Source organism: Erpetoichthys calabaricus, chromosome 11, assembly GCF_900747795.2.
Source record: "Erpetoichthys calabaricus chromosome 11, fErpCal1.3, whole genome shotgun sequence".
Taxonomy (NCBI): Eukaryota; Metazoa; Chordata; class Cladistia; order Polypteriformes; family Polypteridae; genus Erpetoichthys; species Erpetoichthys calabaricus.
In genome coordinates, this window is record NC_041404.2 from 56,557,467 (window position 1) to 56,578,518 (window position 21,052).

The 21,052-nt window shown below is 43.3% G+C and overlaps 1 protein-coding gene across 1 annotated transcript in view; it reads left to right on the forward strand.

Annotated features, from left to right (window-relative positions):
• The window catches only part of si:ch211-247j9.1 (rho GTPase-activating protein 24), a 55,759-nt gene extending 36,512 nt beyond the window's left edge, over positions 1-19,247 (forward strand). Inside the window, exons 7-8 of the mRNA XM_051934213.1 lie at positions 8,811-9,807; positions 18,957-19,247. Coding sequence (XP_051790173.1) covers positions 8,811-9,807; positions 18,957-19,194 — 1,235 coding nt within the window. The 3' untranslated portion in view covers positions 19,195-19,247. The remainder of the gene's footprint in view (positions 1-8,810; positions 9,808-18,956) is intronic.
• The last annotated feature ends 1,805 nt before the right edge of the window (positions 19,248-21,052 follow it).

The window sequence follows — 21,052 nt, forward strand, 5'->3', positions numbered from 1 at the left end:
GGACTTGACCACACCTGCCCATGAAATAGCCTGCGAGTCAATTGTCCAATTACTTTTGAGCCCCTGAAATGAAGGGATTGTGTTGAAAAAATGCTTTAGTTGTCTCACATTTTTATGCAATCGTTTTGTTCACCCCACTGAATTAAAGCTGAAAGTCTGCACTTCAACTGCATCGGAGTTGTTTCATCCATCCATCCATTGTCCAACCCACTGAATCCGAACACAGGGTCATGGGGGTCTGCTGGAGCCAATCCCAGCCAACACAGGGCACAAGGCAGGAACCAATCCTGGGCAGGGTTCCAACCCACCGCAGTATGTACAGAACCAAAATTAGAAAAAAGTTGTCTCTGTCCAAATATTTATGGACCTAACTGTATATAGTGCCTTTCATTTCTATCTATCTATCTATCTTATACGTGAGTGTATAGAGTAAACACACAGGCACACACACTCACTATGGTCTAAAAACACGTTAGAATAACTAAAGAGGAGGAGGATGATTACAGCGCCCACCACCCAGACTGAGATCTGAGTGCAGCGGGTGACACCTCAGCACCACACTGGACGAGTGTGAGTTGATTTGTTACAGAGGCTGGAGTGCCAATCCTGCAAGTTGGAGGACCTGCATGCAGATTAATGTCACATCCAGGATGGAGCAATCACAGGTTAATAAGTGCCCTCCATGCTCAGTTGGGTCATTTCTGCAGTTTTACAGGATTCGAACCGGCAACCTTCCGATTGCCAGCACAGATCCTTAGTCTCAGAGCCACCACTCCGACACTAAAGAGGAACAAGATTAAAAAGAAAGAAAACCTCCGACTGGTCCGTCTACATTAATTATCGTGATACTTCTCTCTGCTTACCCTTTACCTGTTTTCTTCAGTGACATTCACGTCTCTGGTGACTCTTCCTATGAAGTCAGTAGACGGATTGGGAGAGCATGGGGGGGTGGGGGTCATGACGTCACTGGAAAGGGCGCAAAAGTACGAAGGTCCAAGTCTTTACAGTCCTGGTACTTTCCTGTTTGCGAGACATGGACGCTATCCAGTGACTTCAGATGAAGACTGGACTCCTTCAGTACTGTGTCACTTCAGAGGGTCCTTGGCTACCGCTGGTGTGACTTTGTGTTGCTCATGGAGTCCCGAATGAGGCACATGACCTGCATTGTGAGGGACTGTCAGTTATGGCTCTCAAGAGACTGAGTAAGGAGTCTGAGTGTCTGGGCTGGTGAGGGTCCTGATAAAAACCCAACAGCCAGGCCTTTAATGACCCCCTGGGCACAGCCATCAGCAGTGTGTCTGTCTGCAGAGAGAGTGTCGACCTCGTCATCGAGAGGTTTACTTACCTCGGCAGTGACATTCATGACTCTGATGACTCTCCCTATGAAGTCAGTAGATGGTTTAAGAAAGCATGAGGGGGGTCATAAGGGGATGTGTGGTGCAAAAGAACGAAGGTCCAAGTCTTTAGAGTCCTGGTGCTTCCTGTTTGTGAGACATGGACGCTACCCAGTGACCTGAGATGAAGAGTGGACTCCTTCAGTACTGTGCTACTGAATCCATAGGTCCCGCTGATTTGACTTTGTGTTTGTCACGGAGTCCCAAATGAGGCACATCACCTGCATTGTGAGGGAGCGTCAGTTATGGAACTACGGCCATGTGGCGCCATTACCAGAGGGTGATCCTCATTGTAGAGGACCTGAGTGGCAGGACCAGGCCAAGGGGATGCCCACGTGACATCTGGCTGAGGAAGATAGAGGGTCATTTCTGGTGGGTGGGACTGGACCGCATGTCTGCCTGGGGGGTTGCCAACTGGGATCCTGAGCTCTTTCATGATGTGGTGGGTGCAGTGATGCACTCTACTCTACCAGTGCCTGTAAAGGTGATGGTAATTCTCCACCAATCCAGGAGGTGGCGCTGTGTGATAATGCAGTTGCTCACGGAGTCCCGAATGAGGCACATGACCTGCATTGTGAGGGAGCGTCAGTTGCAGCACTATGCCCATGTGGCGCGATTACCTGAGGGTGATCCCCATTATTGGGGACCCGAGTGGCTGGACCAGGCCAGTGGGATGCCCACATTACACCTGGCTGTGGCAGATAGAGGGTCATTTCCAGTGGGTGGGACTGGACCACGTGTCTGCCTGGAGAGGGGGTAATGCCAACCAGGACCCTGAACTATTTCATCATGTGGTGGGTGCAGCAACACGCTGTACCAGTGCATGCCCCCCAACCTGACCTGACCTGATACGAGGTCTGACAATTAAGTTCACAAACTCATCCAAGACAAAGTGCTACATACCTGATCGCTGAATATCACGACGGTCCCCTTCACAGTACTCCACTTGGGCAGCTATGCACCGACGCCAGCGCCTAGTCCACCCGTCAAAGCCATTTGGGAACTCTTTTCTGGATCTGGGATCCTGCTGTGGTTGGTCATGTGGTGGGCACTTCTAACCTCCTCCTCTTCCTCTTCCTCCTTTTCCTTTCTGGAATGGCCACCAGAGCGGTCGTCGTATTACACTTGATGTCCTGAATGGCATCAAAATGTCTTCCTTTCAATATTTACTTTACCTTCAGGTAAAGTAAAAAGTCATTGGGGTCCAAGGTCCAAGAGCAATAACAACAAATATTATACAATGCTAACACTCTCACTCTCACACTCAATGTTAACAGTCTTTAGGCGACTATAACTCTTTTTACTTTGCAGGTAATCTTGGTAATACATTCATATATATATATATATATATATATATATATATATATATATATATATATATATATATAATATATATATATGCATATACAGTCATATGAAAAAGTTTGGGAACCCCTTGTAATTCTTTGGATTTTTGTTTCTCATTGGTTGAGCTTTCAAAGTAGCAACTTCAATTTAATATCTGACATGTCTTATGGACACAGTAGGATTTCAGCAGTGACATTAAGTTTATTGGATTAACAGAAAATATGCAATATGCATCATAACAAAATTAGACAGGTGCATAAATGTGGGCACCCCAACAGAGATATGACATCAATACTTAGTCGAGCCTCCTTTTGCTAATCTAACAGCCTCTAGACGCTGTCCTCCTATAGCCTCTGATGAGTGTCTGATTCTGGATGGAGGTATTGCTGACCATTCTTCATACCAAATCTCTCCAGTTCAGTTCAATTTGATGGACAGCCTGCTTCAAATCATCCCATAGATTTTCGATGATATTCAAGTCAGGGGACTGTGACGGCCATTCCAGAACATTGTACTTCTCCCCCTGCATGAATGCCTTTGTAGATTTCCAACTGTGTTTTGGGTCATCGTCTTGTTGGAATGTCCAACCCCTGCGTAACTTCAACTTTGTGACTGATGCTTGAACATTATCCTGAAGAATTTGTTGATATTGGGTTGAATTCATCTGACCCTCGACTTTAACAAGGGCCCCAGTCACTGAACTAGCCACACAGCCCCACAGCATGATGGAACCTCCACCAAATGTGACAGTAGGTAGCAGGTGTTTTTCTTGGAATGCGGTGTTCTTCTTCCGCCATGCAAAGCGCTTTTTGTTTGTCTCATCAGTCCAAAGCACTTTGCTCCATTGTCTAAATGAGCATTGGCATACAACAAGCGACTCTGTTTGTGGCGTGAGTGCAGAAAGGGCTTCTTTCTCATCACCCTGCCATACAGATGTTTGAATTGTAGAGCGATGTACAGATACACCATCTGCAGCCAGATGTTCTTGCAGGTCTTTGGAGGTGATCTGTGGGTTGTCTGTCACCATTCTTACAATCCTACTCATATGCCGCTCCTGTATTTTTCTTGGCCTGCCAGACCTGCTGGTTTAACACCAACTGTGCCTGTGGCCTTCCATTTCCTGATTCCATTCCTTACAGTTACAGAAACTGACAGTTTAAACCTCTGAGATGGCTTTTTGTAGCCTTCCCCTAAACCAGGAGACTCAACAATCTTTGTTTTCAGATCTTTGGAGAGTTGCTTTGCGGATCCCATGCTGTCACTCTTCAGAGGAGAGTCAAAGGGAAGGAAGCACAACTTGTAATTGACCACCTTAAATACCTTTATATCTCATGATGGGACACACCTGTCTATGAAGTTCAAGGCTTAACGAGCTCATCACACCAAGTCATCAGCATTGAGCAGTGACAGGCATTCAAATCAGCACAATGACAAGGGGACCCACATTTGTGCACAGCCAGTTTTTCATATTTGATTTAATTTCATACAACTAAATACTGCGTCACTAAAAATCTTTGTTTGGAAAACACAGCAGTGCTCAGATGTTCCTAGGAAATGAAAGACGTACCACTGTTATCTTTATTGTTCAAAGGAGAGTCAATTATTATGCAGGCTGAGAGGGGTTCACAAACTTTTTCATATGACTGTATATATATATTGTGACAATTAGAGGCACTGTTGACCCCTTGAACCTTCAGACCACACGTCAGACACCAGATAAAAGTCCAAAATGAATATTTATTATAATAATAAAGTGCACAAAGCACCCTCCTCTCCACAGTACTCATACAATAATAATAATTAACAATCCTCCACACTCCCAGATGCTTAGCCACCCTACCACCCAGCTCAGCTCATCGTCTGGGATTTCCCACAGTCCTTTTATATTCCCTGACCCAGAAGTGTTTCCAATCCCTCAGTCCATGTGATCTCCTATCACTTCCGGGTCAGATAAAAATCCTCTTCTTCATCCCGGAAGCACGTCATTTCCCTTGTCGCCTTGCCTATGACGCACTTCCAGGTTATAGGGCATGTAGAATTCCCTGAGCCTCCCTACAGCGTCTCCTGGAGGTCCCCATGGTATCCAGCAGGGCTGGTTGTAAAAACTACAAGGTCCATGAGGCCCTGCTGGAATTCGGGGAACCTCTATGCCGCAGGGAGAGCTCCATCTGGCGGCCAGGGGGTGTTGGCCGGGATGACAGGCCGGCATATATATATATATATTAGGGACTGCACCTAATTTCTTTATATGTGTTACAATGACAATAAATATTCTGATTCTGATATAATCATGAGAAAATTCCAGCACCGTTTTCGACCTTCCTAAGTGCAAAAATATCATTTTCATATAAAGTTTGATATTATCAATTAGGTATGATGAGAAACAAAGAGATATAACATTTGAGAAATATTACACGACTGTAAGCGGCTCTGACGACCTTCTCCTCTTCTCTCAGTATACCAGAAAGTCGAGGGGCGCACAGCACTCCCTATTTTTCTACTTCCAATGTATCGTCTTCAGGAACCGACTCTTCACTTGCTGCCTGATCTGTCAGGTGTCATCGTAACGAGACCATCAGTGTTATTCGCTTCACCTATAGGTGGTCTTATTGTGGCGGCTGATCAGCGTACACACAATACATAACAATATTATGAAACATGACAGAGTAACAAAAAATTTGGATGTGAGCATCAGTAGGCTTTGCACCCATAGGAACCAAAATTACCCAAACTCTTCGGGTTCAAACATTTCAGGTTTAATTTATTATTCTGACGCTGATCCTGCTGATCATAAAATAGGTCAATACAATAGCAACTGACAAGAAAAATTTGTTTTAAAAAACGCAGAAGTACAGTATTTGAGGGTTGCTCTGGAGGGCTTCTCTTTCTCTTACATGATTTGGCTCAAAAACTAATCAGCACTTCGTCATCTTGTAACAGGCTGAAGTTTCGAGTTTGGGATTTTTCCATCAAGTCATTCAATCTCAGGAAACTGACACACACTGACACACACACACACCCATCATCGAGATATCAATGTTTTTGGTATTGGGGACCCTAAAATGTTGAGATCCGTCGAAATCTGGAGTTTGGGTTTTTTGAAGTATCTAAAGCTTTCGCTCCTCCCTCATATATGATTGGGGGGACGACACAAAGCAAAAAGGATTAACCTTGGCTAAAAGAATTAATTAAGAGACCAAAGAATTAATCTCTTTCTCAAACGAGAGGTTCTTGACAAACATGACACCAAGATTATGAACTCGAGGTTTGCAAAAATCCTTGAAAGAGCCAAGAAGTTCAAAACTTATTTGAGCTTTGGCTGTAGGACCAGCTACCAGCACTTCCATTTTATTTTGATTCAGAGCGAGAACATTGTCAGCCAAATGGGATCTTAGTTCTACAAGACAATTGTGCAGCTGATTCATTGCAGAGTCAGACACACAGGAATACAAACCAGCATAACTGTTAAAAGAAATTTGAAACTTCCTAAAAATAACTTCCATAGGATGAAGATATGCTGTATAGAAAATAAAATTGGACCGAAAATGGATCCCTGAGGAACACCACATTTAACAGGAGCTGTAGATAAAAAAGAGGAATATCGAGATATCGATTTTTTCCGGTATCAGGGGACCCCCTAAAATGTCGAGATCCGTTGAAAACCAGATATCAAAATTTTTGAGGAATCAAAAGCGTTCGCTCCTTCCCCATAGATGATAGGTTATGGTGGGGGTGGGGGGGCACAAAGCAAAAATAAGAATTCAAAAATTACAGTAAAAATCGGGAGTGGTCTCCCCTCGACTTTCTCGTATACTCAGATATGGGGACAAATATTTGAGGAGTAAAGCGCAAGACAAGGATTCTATTTTTATATGATGTCCATTAAAGAACCATCAGCAACAAGTCAAATCAAATTAATAATATATTGAACAATGACTATAAAAGTAAAGTTGAATAAAAGGTAAAGTATCACTTCTGGTTACCGGAAATAGCCCAAAACTTGATAGAAATCAACATTTTGTACCTCATACTTGTATGCAAAATTTGGTTGACTAAGTGAATGTGTTTTCAAGTTATTGTGTTTACACACACAGACAGACACAGACAGAGACAGAATTCCAAAAGTGGTATTTTTGGACTCAGGGAGGTCTAAAACGTCGAGATTCATCAAAATCTCGACATCAAATTTTTGCACGATTACAATACTTTCCATACGAGAAAGTAAATCGGACCCAGGGAGGTCTAAAATAGATAGATAGATAGATAGATAGATAGATAGATAGATAGATAGATAGATAGATAGATAGATAGATAGATAGATAGATAGATAGATAGATAGATGTCGAGATGCATCAAATTCTCGACATGAAATTTTTGCACGATTACAATACTTTCCATACGAGAAAGTAAATCGGACCCAGGCAGGTCTAAAATAGATAGATAGATAGATAGATAGATAGATAGATAGATAGATAGATAGATAGATAGATAGATAGATAGATAGATAGATAAAAGACACTATATGATAGATAGATAGATAGATAGATAGATAGATAGATAGATAGATAGATAGATAGATAGATATGAAAGGCACTATATGAAAGATAGATAGATAGATAGATAGATAGATAGATAGATAGATAGATAGATAGATAGATAGATAGATAGATAAGACACTATATGATAGATAGATAGATAGATAGATAGATAGATAGATAGATAGATAGATAGATAAAAGACACTATATGATAGATAGATAGATAGATAGATAGATAGATAGATAGATAGATAGATAGATAAAAGACACTATATGATAGATAGATAGATAGATAGATAGATAGATAGATAGATAGATAGATAGATAGATAGATAGATAGATATGAAAGGCACTATATGATAGATAGATAGATAGATAGATAGATAGATAGATAGATAGATAGATAGATAGATAGATAGATAGATAGATAGATAGATGTCGAGATGCATCAAATTCTCGACATGAAATTTTTGCACGATTACAATACTTTCCATACGAGAAAGTAAATCGGACCCAGGCAGGTCTAAAATAGATAGATAGATAGATAGATAGATAGATAGATAGATAGATAGATAGATAGATCAAAATCTCGACATGAAATTTTTGCACGATTACAATACTTTCCCTACGAGAAAGTAAAACGGGCCCAGGGAGGTCTAAAATAGATAGATAGATAGATAGATAGATAGATAGATAGATAGATAGATAGATAGATGTCGAGATGCATCAAATTCTCGACATGAAATTTTTGCACGATTACAATACTTTCCCTACGAGAAAGTAAGTCAGACTCAGGGAGGTCTAAAACGTCGAGATTCATCAAAATTGAATTTTTGCACAATTACAAAATTTCCCCTTGAGAAAGTAAATTGGACCCAGGGAGGTCTAAAATGTCGAGATTCATCAAAATCTCGACATCAGATTTTTGCACGATTACAATACTTTCCATACGAGAAAGTAAATCGGACTCAGGGAGGTCTAAAACATCGAGATTCATCAAAATTGAATTTTTGCACAATTACAATACTTTCCCTACGAGAAAGTAAATCGGACCCAGGGAGGTCTAAAATAGATAGATAGATAGATAGATAGATAGATAGATAGATAGATAGATAGATAGATAGATAGATAGATAGATAGATAGATGTCGAGATTCATCAAAATCTCGACATGAAATTTTTGCACGATTACAATACTTTGCCCCTGTACTTCGTATATGAGAAAGTCAGAATCTAGGGAATAAAGCCAGGCTGAGACATGACAACTCCTTGCCCAAAATGGCGGCAGGTCGCACCTTAGAGAGGGCAGCCTCATTCTCGGGCTCTTCTGTAAGGAGACAATGCCTCCCAGCTACAAATCCCTACCGGGTACCTGGCGCCCCTCTAGGTGGTTTCGTCCTTGCACTCCTGGGGTCCTTGAGTATCTGCAGTTGCTCTCCGTGAGTCGGTCGAGTACTCGAGACCCCTCCAGGCCTTGTCCTGTTGCCATTTTATTTTGTTTATGACGTGTCAACGCCTGTTTGTCTCCCACAGGGGCCGCCCTCGCTCAGCAGCTGATGGCCTTGTTGATCTGTGAGCACAGCAGGCTGTTTCTACAGGACCCAGCTGGTGGTGTAGTAAACCTCCCTGGAGGGCAATCCGGTGCCAAACGGAAGAAGAAGAAAGAGGAGGAGGAAGAGGAGAAAGAAGAGGAAAGCAAGAGAACTACTTCATCCTTCCATAGCTCCAGTTATCAAGCCTACAGTCTGGATGATGGCCCCCTGCTTATCCGCAGGTCCTACATAAGACAACTTTCTCTGCCCCTCTTAGGCAGAAAGGGCTTTTCAAGAAACCTCACACAAGAGGACCGATCTGCCAGTTCACAATCCCACCTCGTTCCAGCAGAGTGCAGATACCAGTCTAGTATGGAGAAAGGGACGTCTGAAGGACCCTCCAAGTGGAAGGTATGTGGGAGAGGAGCTGCCAGTGAATCGGCGCTTCAATGTTCTTCCTCGGCAAGGGTCATCGATATGACAAACGAAGCCATCACTGCTGCACCCGTCGCCACTGCCAAGTCAAAGCCCCAAAACAAATGTGCTCCAGGTGTCACAAACCCTCAAGGCGGGCAGGCCCCAGAGGACAATCAAAGTGACGACGAGCTTTCCACAAACGCACATGAGAGCAGCCTGTCCGTCTACGACAATCTCTGCGGGGGGACGCCGGCGTCAAAACCAGAGGACCTGACGAGCGTGGAAAGCATTTCCTGGTCCCCGTCGTCCTGCGAGATGCCGCCCGCCGACTCCACGCACAGCTCTCGGCGTTCCTCTAGGACGACAAGCGTCTTTGAAGAATCGGGGGACCGAGCCAGCGGCAGACCAAATAACGTGACCAATATGGAGGTGGCAGGTGACAAGAGTGGAAACTCCGGAGCCGCGTCTAACACGCACGACAGCAGCAGCGGCACCCATCCTGCTGCCAGGTACTGCCTCTTCACTGGCCTTAAGCAGGAGCTGGTGAGACAGAAGGTGGAATACGAGAGAAAAATTAAAAGGTGGGTACACAGAAGGAACGACACAAACAGCCTTAAACCAGCTAAGTCTGATTCAGGGTCCATCACAGGGCCCACCCGTACACACACAACGACGACAACAACAACATGTCTATAGCAAATACAAATGACGGAGCTCAAAGTGCTTTACAGGATGAAGAAAGAGAGAAAAGACAAAATATAAAAATAAAATTAGGCAATACTAATTAACATAGAATAAAAGTAATGTCCAATGGGAGGACAGAAAAAAAGAAAAATCTGCAGGGGTTCCGAGGCCACGAGACCACCCAGCCCCCTCTAGGCATTCTACCTAACATCAATGATCTCAATCAGTCCTCATGGTATTCAGGGTTCACATGAAAGAATTTGATGATGATGATGGTCATGTGGACCTCTGGCCTTCAATCCATCAATGTAGGGACATCACAGTGCTTTGATCGGGTGGTGCTGGCGCGGATTGGCACCTCAGTAAACCGGAAAAAGAACAGAAGAGAAAGTAGGGCTTAGTATGGATATGAGAGCCACACACACACACACACTGCCAGCACCAGAGTCCCCAGTTAACCTGAAAAGTGCATCTTTGGGAATGTGGGAGAAAAACCTGTGCAGAAATGGGGACAACGTGCAAGTGCCAAGGTGACAATGACGAGGTATGAGATATTAACCTAGGATGCTGTATCCACTGTGCCACCATACCACCTTGGATTCATTAACATTAAAAAAAAATAATGTGTTTTAGATTTTGGGGAGGCATTCATCCATCTTACGAACACGCAAACCCGCCTATCACAGAAAGAATCAGGTGCAAGGCAGGAACAAACCCTGGACTGGGCGCTAAATTGTGTACGGCAGAGTTAATCAACAGTGTGCTGCGCACTGAGAGCGACCCAAGTGAGCTTTAGAAATAATAATGTGGCAACACCCGGGTATGAACCTGAGAGGAACGAGCTGCACAGGTGGGCAAGATATGAAAGGCACTATATGATAGATAGATAGATAGATAGATAGATAGATAGATAGATAGATAGATAGATAGCATAGTTGGCAGGATTAGATAGATAATTTTAATTTTTAAAATGACCTTTATTTTAAACAGTGACAAAAACATTAACAGAACAATATACACATTCAATTAACATAAAAAACCAAGCGTCATAATGAACAAGAGAGCCATACATCCGACCCCAACTACTCCCCTGTACACTCCTCCTACTCCGCACATTAATAATAACTTTAACAGTTAATAATTCATTATAACACAAAGACCACCTTTACTCCCCCTGTACACTCCTCCTACTCCGCACAATAATAACTACATGATGTTGATGCCCACCATTACTTTCTTATTATTCCCAGTTGAACACCAGTTCACCCCCCTCCACAGCACACAGTACCTGTCGTGTCCCCCACATGTCGCTGAACATTTCTAAATTGTTTGTTAGTTTATGATACATGAAATCGAGTTTCAGTCTACTTTTAATTAAAATTTTGAAGAGCAGCAGAGCGTCAGTCCCCATGAGGTTCTTCTCTTTGTTTCTCCTTGTTTTTAAAATTGCCAACTTGGCCTGACCTAAGAGGAAGTTTCCAATAACACATTTATTCTTATTGTTTTGGTAATAATTAATACCAAAGATAAAACAAATATTTGAGAACTTAAAACCAAATCCACCAAGAAGAAAGTCCAAGAACAGGAACAAAGGCTTCAGCCGTTCACAGTGAATGAACAGATGAAAAACGGTTTCTCTCACATTACAGAACGGACACTGGTCAGTCTCTGAAACTTTAATCGTAAACAGAAACGAGTTTGTGGCTAAGGCCGAGTGTGTTATCCTCCACTGCAGATCTCCAAGTCTTTTCTGCAATGGCAGTTTATAATAAGCTCTCCATGAAGGTGAGATGTTCTCAGAGACCTGCAGTTCCTTCCTCCACAGTGTGTCAGGTAACTCCTTCAATTGATTATAAAATGTCACTTTGACACACAGTTTATACAGTTCTTTTTTGGTAAACAGTTCAAAGTCTTTTTCAACTAGAGTACCAAAACGGAGAAGGTGCCCAGGCCTGTCAGTGTGGTCAGTGACATTTGGCCTTACGATAATGACAGGTGATGCCATCTCTATCTCTAGTGTGTCCTCACCTTTGAAATATTCGGCACACACAGAACTCGCGCCTGACCTCCTCAGTGCTGTTTGTACCTGGCTGAGAAAACGTTCAACCAGGCGTATTGATCTGATGCCCAGGACTGTCGCTAGGTGGGCTGGGGTGTGCCAGCACCTCATATGTGTGTTAATCAGGTTACTTATTTTTAAAATTCTGTTGTTCAAAAGAATAGATACAAAACAATTGGAAAGCAATAATGGACATTCTAACATAGGGTTCAACACTAAAGGTTCTTCCATGAACCAATAAATACTCTCCAGATTTAGCCTGGTCCTCCTGAGTTTTCTGTGCCAGATTTGAAGTGCGGATCGATAAAATTTTGGCAAATCAGACCGAACAAACACTGCATTGTTTAAGAAGAAAAAATGTTCAGCGAAATTGAAGCCTCTTACTCTACGAAATAAATCAAATGCCAGCTGTCTCCACGGCAGGTGCTCGGGTCCGTATAAGAGCCGATGTAACATTTGGAGTCTAAATGCCTCCATCTTGCTTAACAAGTCAATGAGTCCCTGACCGCCTTCTTCTACAGGCAGATACAAGACACTACGCTTCACCCAATGTATTCCATCCCAAAAGAACTCTAAAATAATGCTCTGGATGGTTTTGATGATAGATAATGGGGGGTCAACACACTGCAACTTATGCCAGAACATGGAGGCTATCAAATTATTAATAATGAGGACCCTGCCACGACAGGAGATCTCCTTTTGAAGGTATCTCCATTTGTACAGCCTGGCTTGAACTTTTTCTACCCAGTCTGCCCAGTTTTCTTCAGCGAAACCTCCCTGTCCCAAAAACACCCCCAGGTATCTGAAGACTCTTCTATTCCACTGAAGACCACCAGGCAGTCTGGCGGGTCCCCATTCCTCCAGTTGCCAATTAAAAAAGCATTGCTTTTGTCCCAGTTAATCTTAGCAGACGACAGTTGCTCAAATTTAACCAGGCAAAATTTCAGTGCCGTGATGTCTCCAGGATGACAGATAAACACTGACAAATCATCTGCATACGCGACCACCTTAAGGTTTAAGTTCGGGCACTGAGGGATGTTCAGACCTTGAAGGTGGATGCGAAGCTGCTGCAGTAGTGGCTCGATGGACAGCGAGAAGAGCATACCGGACAGAGAGCAGCCCTGACGTATCCCTCTGGTTACTTGGAGAGGGGTTGTTAATGCTCCATTCAGTTTCACGACACTAAAGACGTTGTGATATAAAAGTCCAATGTGCCTAATGAACGAAGGTCCAAAGCCAAAGGCCTTCAGAACTGCTAAAAGATACTTGTGGTCCACCCTGTCAAACGCCTTCTCTTGATCCAGCGATAAAAGTCCAGCGTCAAAACCAAAGAGTCTAGCCGCATCAATCACGTCTCGAACCAAGAAGATGTTGTCCAGAATACACCTGTTGGGGACACAGTATGTCTGCTCCGGGTTCACGATACTCGCCATGACTCTTCTTAACCGATTAGCCAGGGCTTTGGAGAAGATTTTATAATCCGCACATAGCAGGCTGACAGGACGCCAGTTCTTTAACTCCGTGAGGTCTCCTTTTTTTGGGAGTAGTGTGATCACCGCTCTGCGACAGGAGAGGGGCATTTCGCCCACTCGCAGACTTTCACTGAAAACCTCTGCCAGATCAGCGCCAAGGTGAGACCAAAAGGCTTTAAAAAATTCAACAGGCAACCCATCAATATCTGGGGATTTACCAATGTTCAGTTCATTCAAGGCTGTAGTCAAGTCCTCCAGAGAAATCGTAGTTTCCAAGAAGTCCTTCTCTCTATCCGGAACCTGAGGCAAGTCTTGGAGAAAAACTGACGTCTCTAAAGGAACCTCTGCAATGTCCGCAGAAAACAGTCGCTGATAAAACTGATGCGCCCAGGCTCGAAGGGCTTCAGGCTCCAGCAGTTCTTGACCTTTGGCATTCTTTAAACAGTTAATAATCCTACTTTGGCCAATGGTTTTTTCCAAACTAAAAAAGAATTGTGTGGGAGCGTCCATCTGGGTGAGCGACTGCATTCTCGAGCGGACGAGTGCGCCGTTGACTTTCTTGTCCATGAGGTCTAACAATAATTGTTTCTTAGTTTTAAGGGACTCAAAGGTGTGGCCGTCAAAGTTAGAACATAAACCTGAATGAAGGTCTTCAATTTCCTTCTCCAGCTCCGAAATGGCCGCATTCACATCTCTGGTGGTCTGCTCTGTGTATTGTTGGCACAATACGCGTATCTCAGTTTTAGTACAGTCCCACCATTGCCTCAGTGAGCTGAAATTCTTCTTTTTGCATCTCCATTGAGTCCAGAAATACATGAAACAGTTGATAAAGTGGGGGTCTTTCAGTAGATTACTATTGAAGTGCCAGTAGGACTTGACAGAATGTTTAGAGAGAACAGAAACTCGAAGGAAAACAAGAGAGTGGTCAGATAAGGCAGTTGGAAGAATGGCGCAGTTAGTAATGAGATTACGGTGATGTTTGTGGATGTAAAATCTGTCAAGTCTGGCCATAGAAAGCAGCCCAGCTGAGGCCTTTACCCACGTGTACTGTCGGACCCCCGGATGAAAATCTCTCCAAATATCAATGAGATTATTGTTGGTAACCACAGAACCCAATGCGATGACGGACCCCGGATGAGGTTCTAGCCCATTCCTGTCCAGCTGTGCATTATCTGTGCAATTAAAACCACAAACACCAGCTCATCATCCTCACACATCTTCAGCACATCGTTTAATACAGAGAAGCAGTGAGTTCTCTCAGTCCCTGAGTTTGGGGCGTACATATTAATAAACACCCACTTCATCTGCCCCATTAGTGCTTCTACCTTCATCAGCCTCCCCTGGATTAACTCCGAACAAACCGCCCTGTCTGGTACAAAACTTTCTGAAAACAGGACTGCGACACCCGCACTGATATTGGAGCCATGACTTAAATGTGCCACCCCCTGCCACTCTCTGTGCCAGTCAGACTGATTTGCCACGTCAGTGTGCGTTTCTTGAAGGAAGGCCACGTTCATCTTCTTTTGCGCTAAGTGCTCAAATAGCTCCGTTCGTTTCACCAAATCTCTGCAGCCGTTTATATTTAAGGAGTACAGGGAATAGTCAGGCATAATACAGGAGAGGAAAGTAGCAGTCAACAACACTGAGGTAACCCAAAAAACGGGGAATCGCATTAAAACTGCCATCATGATAGATAGATAGATAGATAGATAGATAGATAGATAGATAGATAGATAGATAGATAGATAGATTGCTCTTCAAGGGAACGTTTCACTTTACTGATAATATTTTTTAAGCGGACTCTCTCTTTGGAGGTCAGTCCTAGTTCAACAGCCCGGCGCCGCACTTGTTTCGCTGAGTTCAGAAATTGATGAAGATCAGGAAAGTGTTCGACAATGTGGACCCCGCGCTTCCCTTCTAAAAATTCTAAAAACTGCAAAATATTTTCTGTGCTGTAGGCCTCGCTTAAGCTCGAGTGAGATGACAGATCCACCCTGATTGACGGGTCTGATTCATTGCCGTCCTCCCCTCCATCTCCTGTCACTGTGCTGTCAGTCTGCTGCAGAGCACTAGCGGCGGCCTCTACACCTTCAGTTTTCGTGCTCTTCTTGGCGCGTCCACCACTGGTTGTTTGCTCCTTTCTCTTTCTGGTTACCGGCTTAACCACACTGTTCACCGTCACCGTCTTCACAGAGCATTTCTCCATCGGCCCCCGTCACTTGTGTTTCTTCAGCAGGCAATGATTGCACAGTCAGCTCGCTCTTCTCCGCCCCCCCCTTGAGAAGGCGCAGCGCTTGGGTCCGTCTCTGCAGCCGCAACACTCTCAGTGGGTGTCTTTTGTAAAAGCGCTGCAGAGTCATCTGTATAACATTCGACCTCTGGTACAACCGTAGACACCACCTCCTCCTCTTCATGGCTGACTTCAGCCTTCTTATTCCCACTACTTTCACTAATTTGCCCGTCATCGGCCGCTGCGCCCGTAACTATTTCAGTCCTCGGGTAGTTGTCCATCGCAGTCTCTCTGCTTGACACTTCCGGCTCCCTTGCTTCATGTCCCGGGCCTACAGTGATACTTTGTACGGTTGTTATCTCACCCTGATCTTCAGCCACTTCATCAGAATCATACTTTGATCTTCCATTTCTGAATCACTAAACACCGACTCATTTTCTTCATTGTCCGAAGTGCTATTACGGGGCTCTCTGTGCTCGCCAGACGGTCCCGGCTTATCCGGGTTGACGGTCATCTCACCTCGCTTACACAGACTCGCTTTGTGCCCAGTCTGACCACACTTAAAACATTTCATTAGTTCTGTAGTGATAAAAACTATATACTCATAACCCTCTACTTTAAATTTCAAGGCCACATCAAGCTCCTCACGCGAATTATTTAGCAGCATGTACACCTGTCTCCTAAAAGACACGACGTGCTTCAAATCAGGAGAACGGCAGCCAAGCGGAATCATTACTAAGTCAGATAGGACTTCACCATATCGACGAAGTTCATTTAATAAAACCTCATTTTTCAAAAATGGTGGAACATTTGAAATAATAACCCTTTTAGCAGGAGTCGATAAAGGCAGCACCGGCACTAGCGAGCCGTTTATCACCAGGCCCTCCTGCACCAGAGTATGCACCATAGCTTCATCGTTTAAAAAGACCACAACCGTTTTATTCATGCGAGAGGCAGACTTTACGTTCTTACTACCCACTCTCTTCGCCACCTCAACAACACACGCCTCAACAGAGACCATCGGGTCCACAACCACCTTAATTCCGTGTTTTCGGGAAAGGTGTTCAAAATGTCGCGGGTTAAGCCCTGGAGGCTTTGCTCGGGACGCGGCCATGGCGGCAAGCCGCAGCCGCGTCCGACTATTACAACACTCACTAACAATAAACAATAGACTTTTAAATAAATGGTAAATCAGTAAAAAAATCTGTATACATTAAATTGATAGTAAAGAAGATAGAAAAAGAAAAACGAGAAAATACTCACAGAGACCCGCCACGAACGAAGCCACCAAACAACCACGCCCACCCCAGACCAGAGTAATCGACAGACAGAAAGGATAGATAGATAGATGGATGGATAGATAGATAGCGTAGTTGGCAGGATTAGATAGATAGATAGATAGATAGATAGATAGATAGATAGATAGCGTAGTTGGCAGGATTAGATAGATAGATATATAGATAGATAGATAGATAGATAGATAGATAGATAGATAGATAGATAGATAGATAGCGTAGTTGGCAGGATTAGATAGATAGATAGATAGATAGCGTAGTTGGCAGGATTAGATAGATAGATAGATAGATAGATAGATAGATAGATAGATAGCGTAGTTGGCAGGATTAGATAGATAGATAGATAGATAGATAGATAGATAGATAGATAGATAGATAGATAGATAGCATAGTTGGCAGGATTAGATAGATAGATAGATAGATAGATAGATAGATAGATAGATAGATAGATAGATAGATAGCGTAGTTGGCAGGATTAGATAGATAGATATATAGATAGATAGATAGATAGATAGATAGATAGATAGATAGATAGATAGATAGATAGATAGATAGCGTAGTTGGCAGGATTAGATAGATAGATAGATAGATAGATAGATAGATAGATAGATAGATAGATAGCGTAGTTGGCAGGATTAGATAGATAGATAGATAGATAGATAGATAGATAGATAGATAGATAGATAGCGTAGTTGGCAGGATTAGATAGATAGATAGATATATAGATAGATAGATAGATAGATAGATAGATAGATAGATAGATAGATAGATAGATAGATAGATAGCGTAGTTGGCAGGATTAGATAGATAGATAGATAGATAGATAGCGTAGTTGGCAGGATTAGATAGATAGATAGATAGATAGATAGATAGATAGATAGATAGATAGATAGATAGATAGATAGATAGATAGCGTAGTTGGCAGGATTAGATAGATAGATATATAGATAGATAGATAGATAGATAGATAGATAGATAGATAGATAGATAGATAGCGTAGTTGGCAGGATTAGATAGATAGATAGATAGATAGATAGATAGATAGATAGCGTAGTTGGCAGGATTAGATAGATAGATAGATAGATAGATAGATAGATAGATAGATAGATAGCGTAGTTGGCAGGATTAGATAGATAGATATATAGATAGATAGATAGATAGATAGATAGATAGCGTAGTTGGCAGGATTAGATAGATAGATAGATAGATAGATAGATAGATAGATAGATAGATAGATAGATACTAAATGACAGACCCTCAGTCTTGTGACCCTTAAATAAAAGTCTGCAGTGTGCTCTTTAATCTCGATGTCTGGATTGTCTCGATTTGTCGTTTTAAATGAAGCAGCGTTGTCTTTTTGTCCCAGACATGATGGAGGCCCTTTATGAATTCTTGTAGTTCAATAATAAACCAAACCGTTATCTCCATTTAACTTTCTAATTAACACTTTATTTTGATGCTGAACGAAGCACAGAGCTCTGCATGGAGTATAATACAAGATAAATGTCATTGTTTCAATACGTTGATCTTCTATCTTTATTTTAACTTTTTCACAGAAAACTCTTAGGCCAAGGAAATAAATAACAAATTAAAAATGAACAAAATGTTAAGCTAATTAAAACGACAAGCGCACTTTTTATTTTTTTCCTCACCGGGGGGCTGGCTCTGCACCATAACAGCCGTCCTCGACATATACAACAGTTTATTGGGCTCTTCTTCATGTAGAGCACATTACTTCCAATTGATTTACCGCACATTGACTCCCGGACCCTTTATGAGAGATTTGCTCACATATAGATTTTAAATTTTAATGCCAGAGCAGAGTCCTTTAATCAAAGTGTCAGAATTCAATCTGATTTGCAGAGCAATGCTGGCATCTCCGAGATGAGAAATCTCCAAGCCTTGCAGAATTTTCTGTGGCCCTCATTTCTCACAAAGTGAACTGAAACCTTTTTTTCTTTTCTTTCTTCGTTTGTCCTCCCCCTGACAGTCTGGAGCAGCGTAATGAAGCTTTAGAAGCAGAGGTGACAGAACTGCAGTTGAATTTGGAGCAGCAGAAGAAATGGTTCAACATCCTGGAGATTAAGATGAGAAATGTGGAGCGCGCCAAAGCGGACGCGGAGAAGAGGAACACCGTGCTGCAGCAGGAGATGGAGAACTTTTTTGACACCTTTGGGGAACTGACAGGTGACGTCAAGAAGACTGAGAGGACCCCACAACGCTTCTGAGAATGAACTGCATACAAGTCGGCTACAACTTTTTATTTTTAAATTGTGTCTTTATGGAGACAAACTCTCAGTTGAGCCTACTGAAAAACCTACAAGAACAATGGAGGATCAAAACTGCAAAGGCTACCTAAAGACCTTTCCGGAGTTTTTAAGATGAATTATTTTATATTCCCAAATGGAAAATATCAGAACAATTCTAGTAAAGCCAAAGTTTTTCCTAATGTATGACATCTTTACTGCGGTGGGCTGGCACCCTGCCCGAGGTTTGTTTCCTGCCTTGCGCCCTGTGCTGCCTGGGATTGGCTCCAGCAGACCCCCGTGACCCTGTGTTAGGGTATAGCGGGTTGGAGAGTGACTGACTGACTGACTGACTTTAACATCTGTAAATTATCAACATGCTGTTGGGGTGTCTGATCCTGGAGGGCCACAAGGACTGAAGGTTTTCACGTCTCATTATTAAACTGTTAACACACCTGATATCATTTGTTCTCCTTTGAATTGACTTGTTTACAAAGGTCCAGTCAGCTCTCACCCTGACACATTTAAAAACATTTTAACCTTTGTAAACGAGGATGTGAAGGGGCAGGCATCCCATCCAGGTTGGTTGGTGGCACCTTTCCCTGGACAGGCGGCCATAATGGAATGACGGAGGGAGACTGCCATCTAGAAGCAGGCTGTTCCTCCATTAAACATTGGGTGGCAGCATCCCTCTTGGTATGGGACACACAGGGACACATGGGAACTGAAGTTCTAGTGGGTGTCCCTGTTGGACCCGGGACTGAGTGTTGGCAGTTGTGTCTGGGCTTTGGGGCTTTGGTACGACCACTGGTGGTCACAATTGGCGTAGTCAGCAGGATTCCTGGCTATCTGCTTAGCAGGGACCTGCACAATATAAAACATTGTTGTGACCAAACCCCAGACACGATTGCCATTAGATAGTCTCGGCTTCTCAGAACGTTTGTTAGACTTCTTTATCAACAGTACAGTGTAGTGTCACTTTCTTCCATTTTCTCCTCAACTCTATTCCAGGCTAGTTTTGTTCCATCACCACTCCCGACTCTGACCCCCCGAGTGAGGTGGAGGAGCCGTACCCTGGAGTACTCCCAGTGTAAGGATACGTCCTCCCGGAAGAACATCCGGATCAGGCACTGGGAACAAGGGAGTCTGCACAACCCACCAGCTCCCTCTAGTGGCACCCAAGAACTCCCAACATGAACGGCCATTAGAACTTTAATTCCCATGTGGCTGTCCAAATGGGTGTTAGAACTGGGTGATACTTCCACCCAAAATACATGGGGACCACCAGGTCCAAGGGGGGCTTTCTTCCTCTGTTCTTCTGTTAAGGCCACCCATCCAGGAAAGGTGCCACTAACCAGCCTGGCACAGATCCCTGTCTCTCCACGTTATCCTTTACACCTTCTATTCAGACTAATACTGAATACCATTTGTGCCAAAATTAAATAAATAAAATGGCAATTATGAAATCAAATAGGGCAACATGATGGCGCAGTGGTAGTGCAGTAAGGAGACCTGAGGTTCGCTTCCCGGGTCCTCCTTGCGTGGAGTTTGTATGTTCTCCCCGTGTCTGTGTGGGTTTCCTCCCACAGTCCAAAGGCATACAGGTTAGGTGGATTGGCAATCCTAAATTGTGCTTGGTGTGTGTGTGTGTGCCCTGTGGTGGGCTGGCACCCTGCCCGGGGGTCTGCTTCCTGCCTTGCGCCCTGTGTTGACTGGGATTGGCTCCAGCAGACCCCCGTGACCCTGTAGTTAGGATATAGCGGGTTGGATAATGATGGATGGATGGATGGATGAAATAAAATAATCACATGAAAAAATACAGATATGAGCGTATATAAAA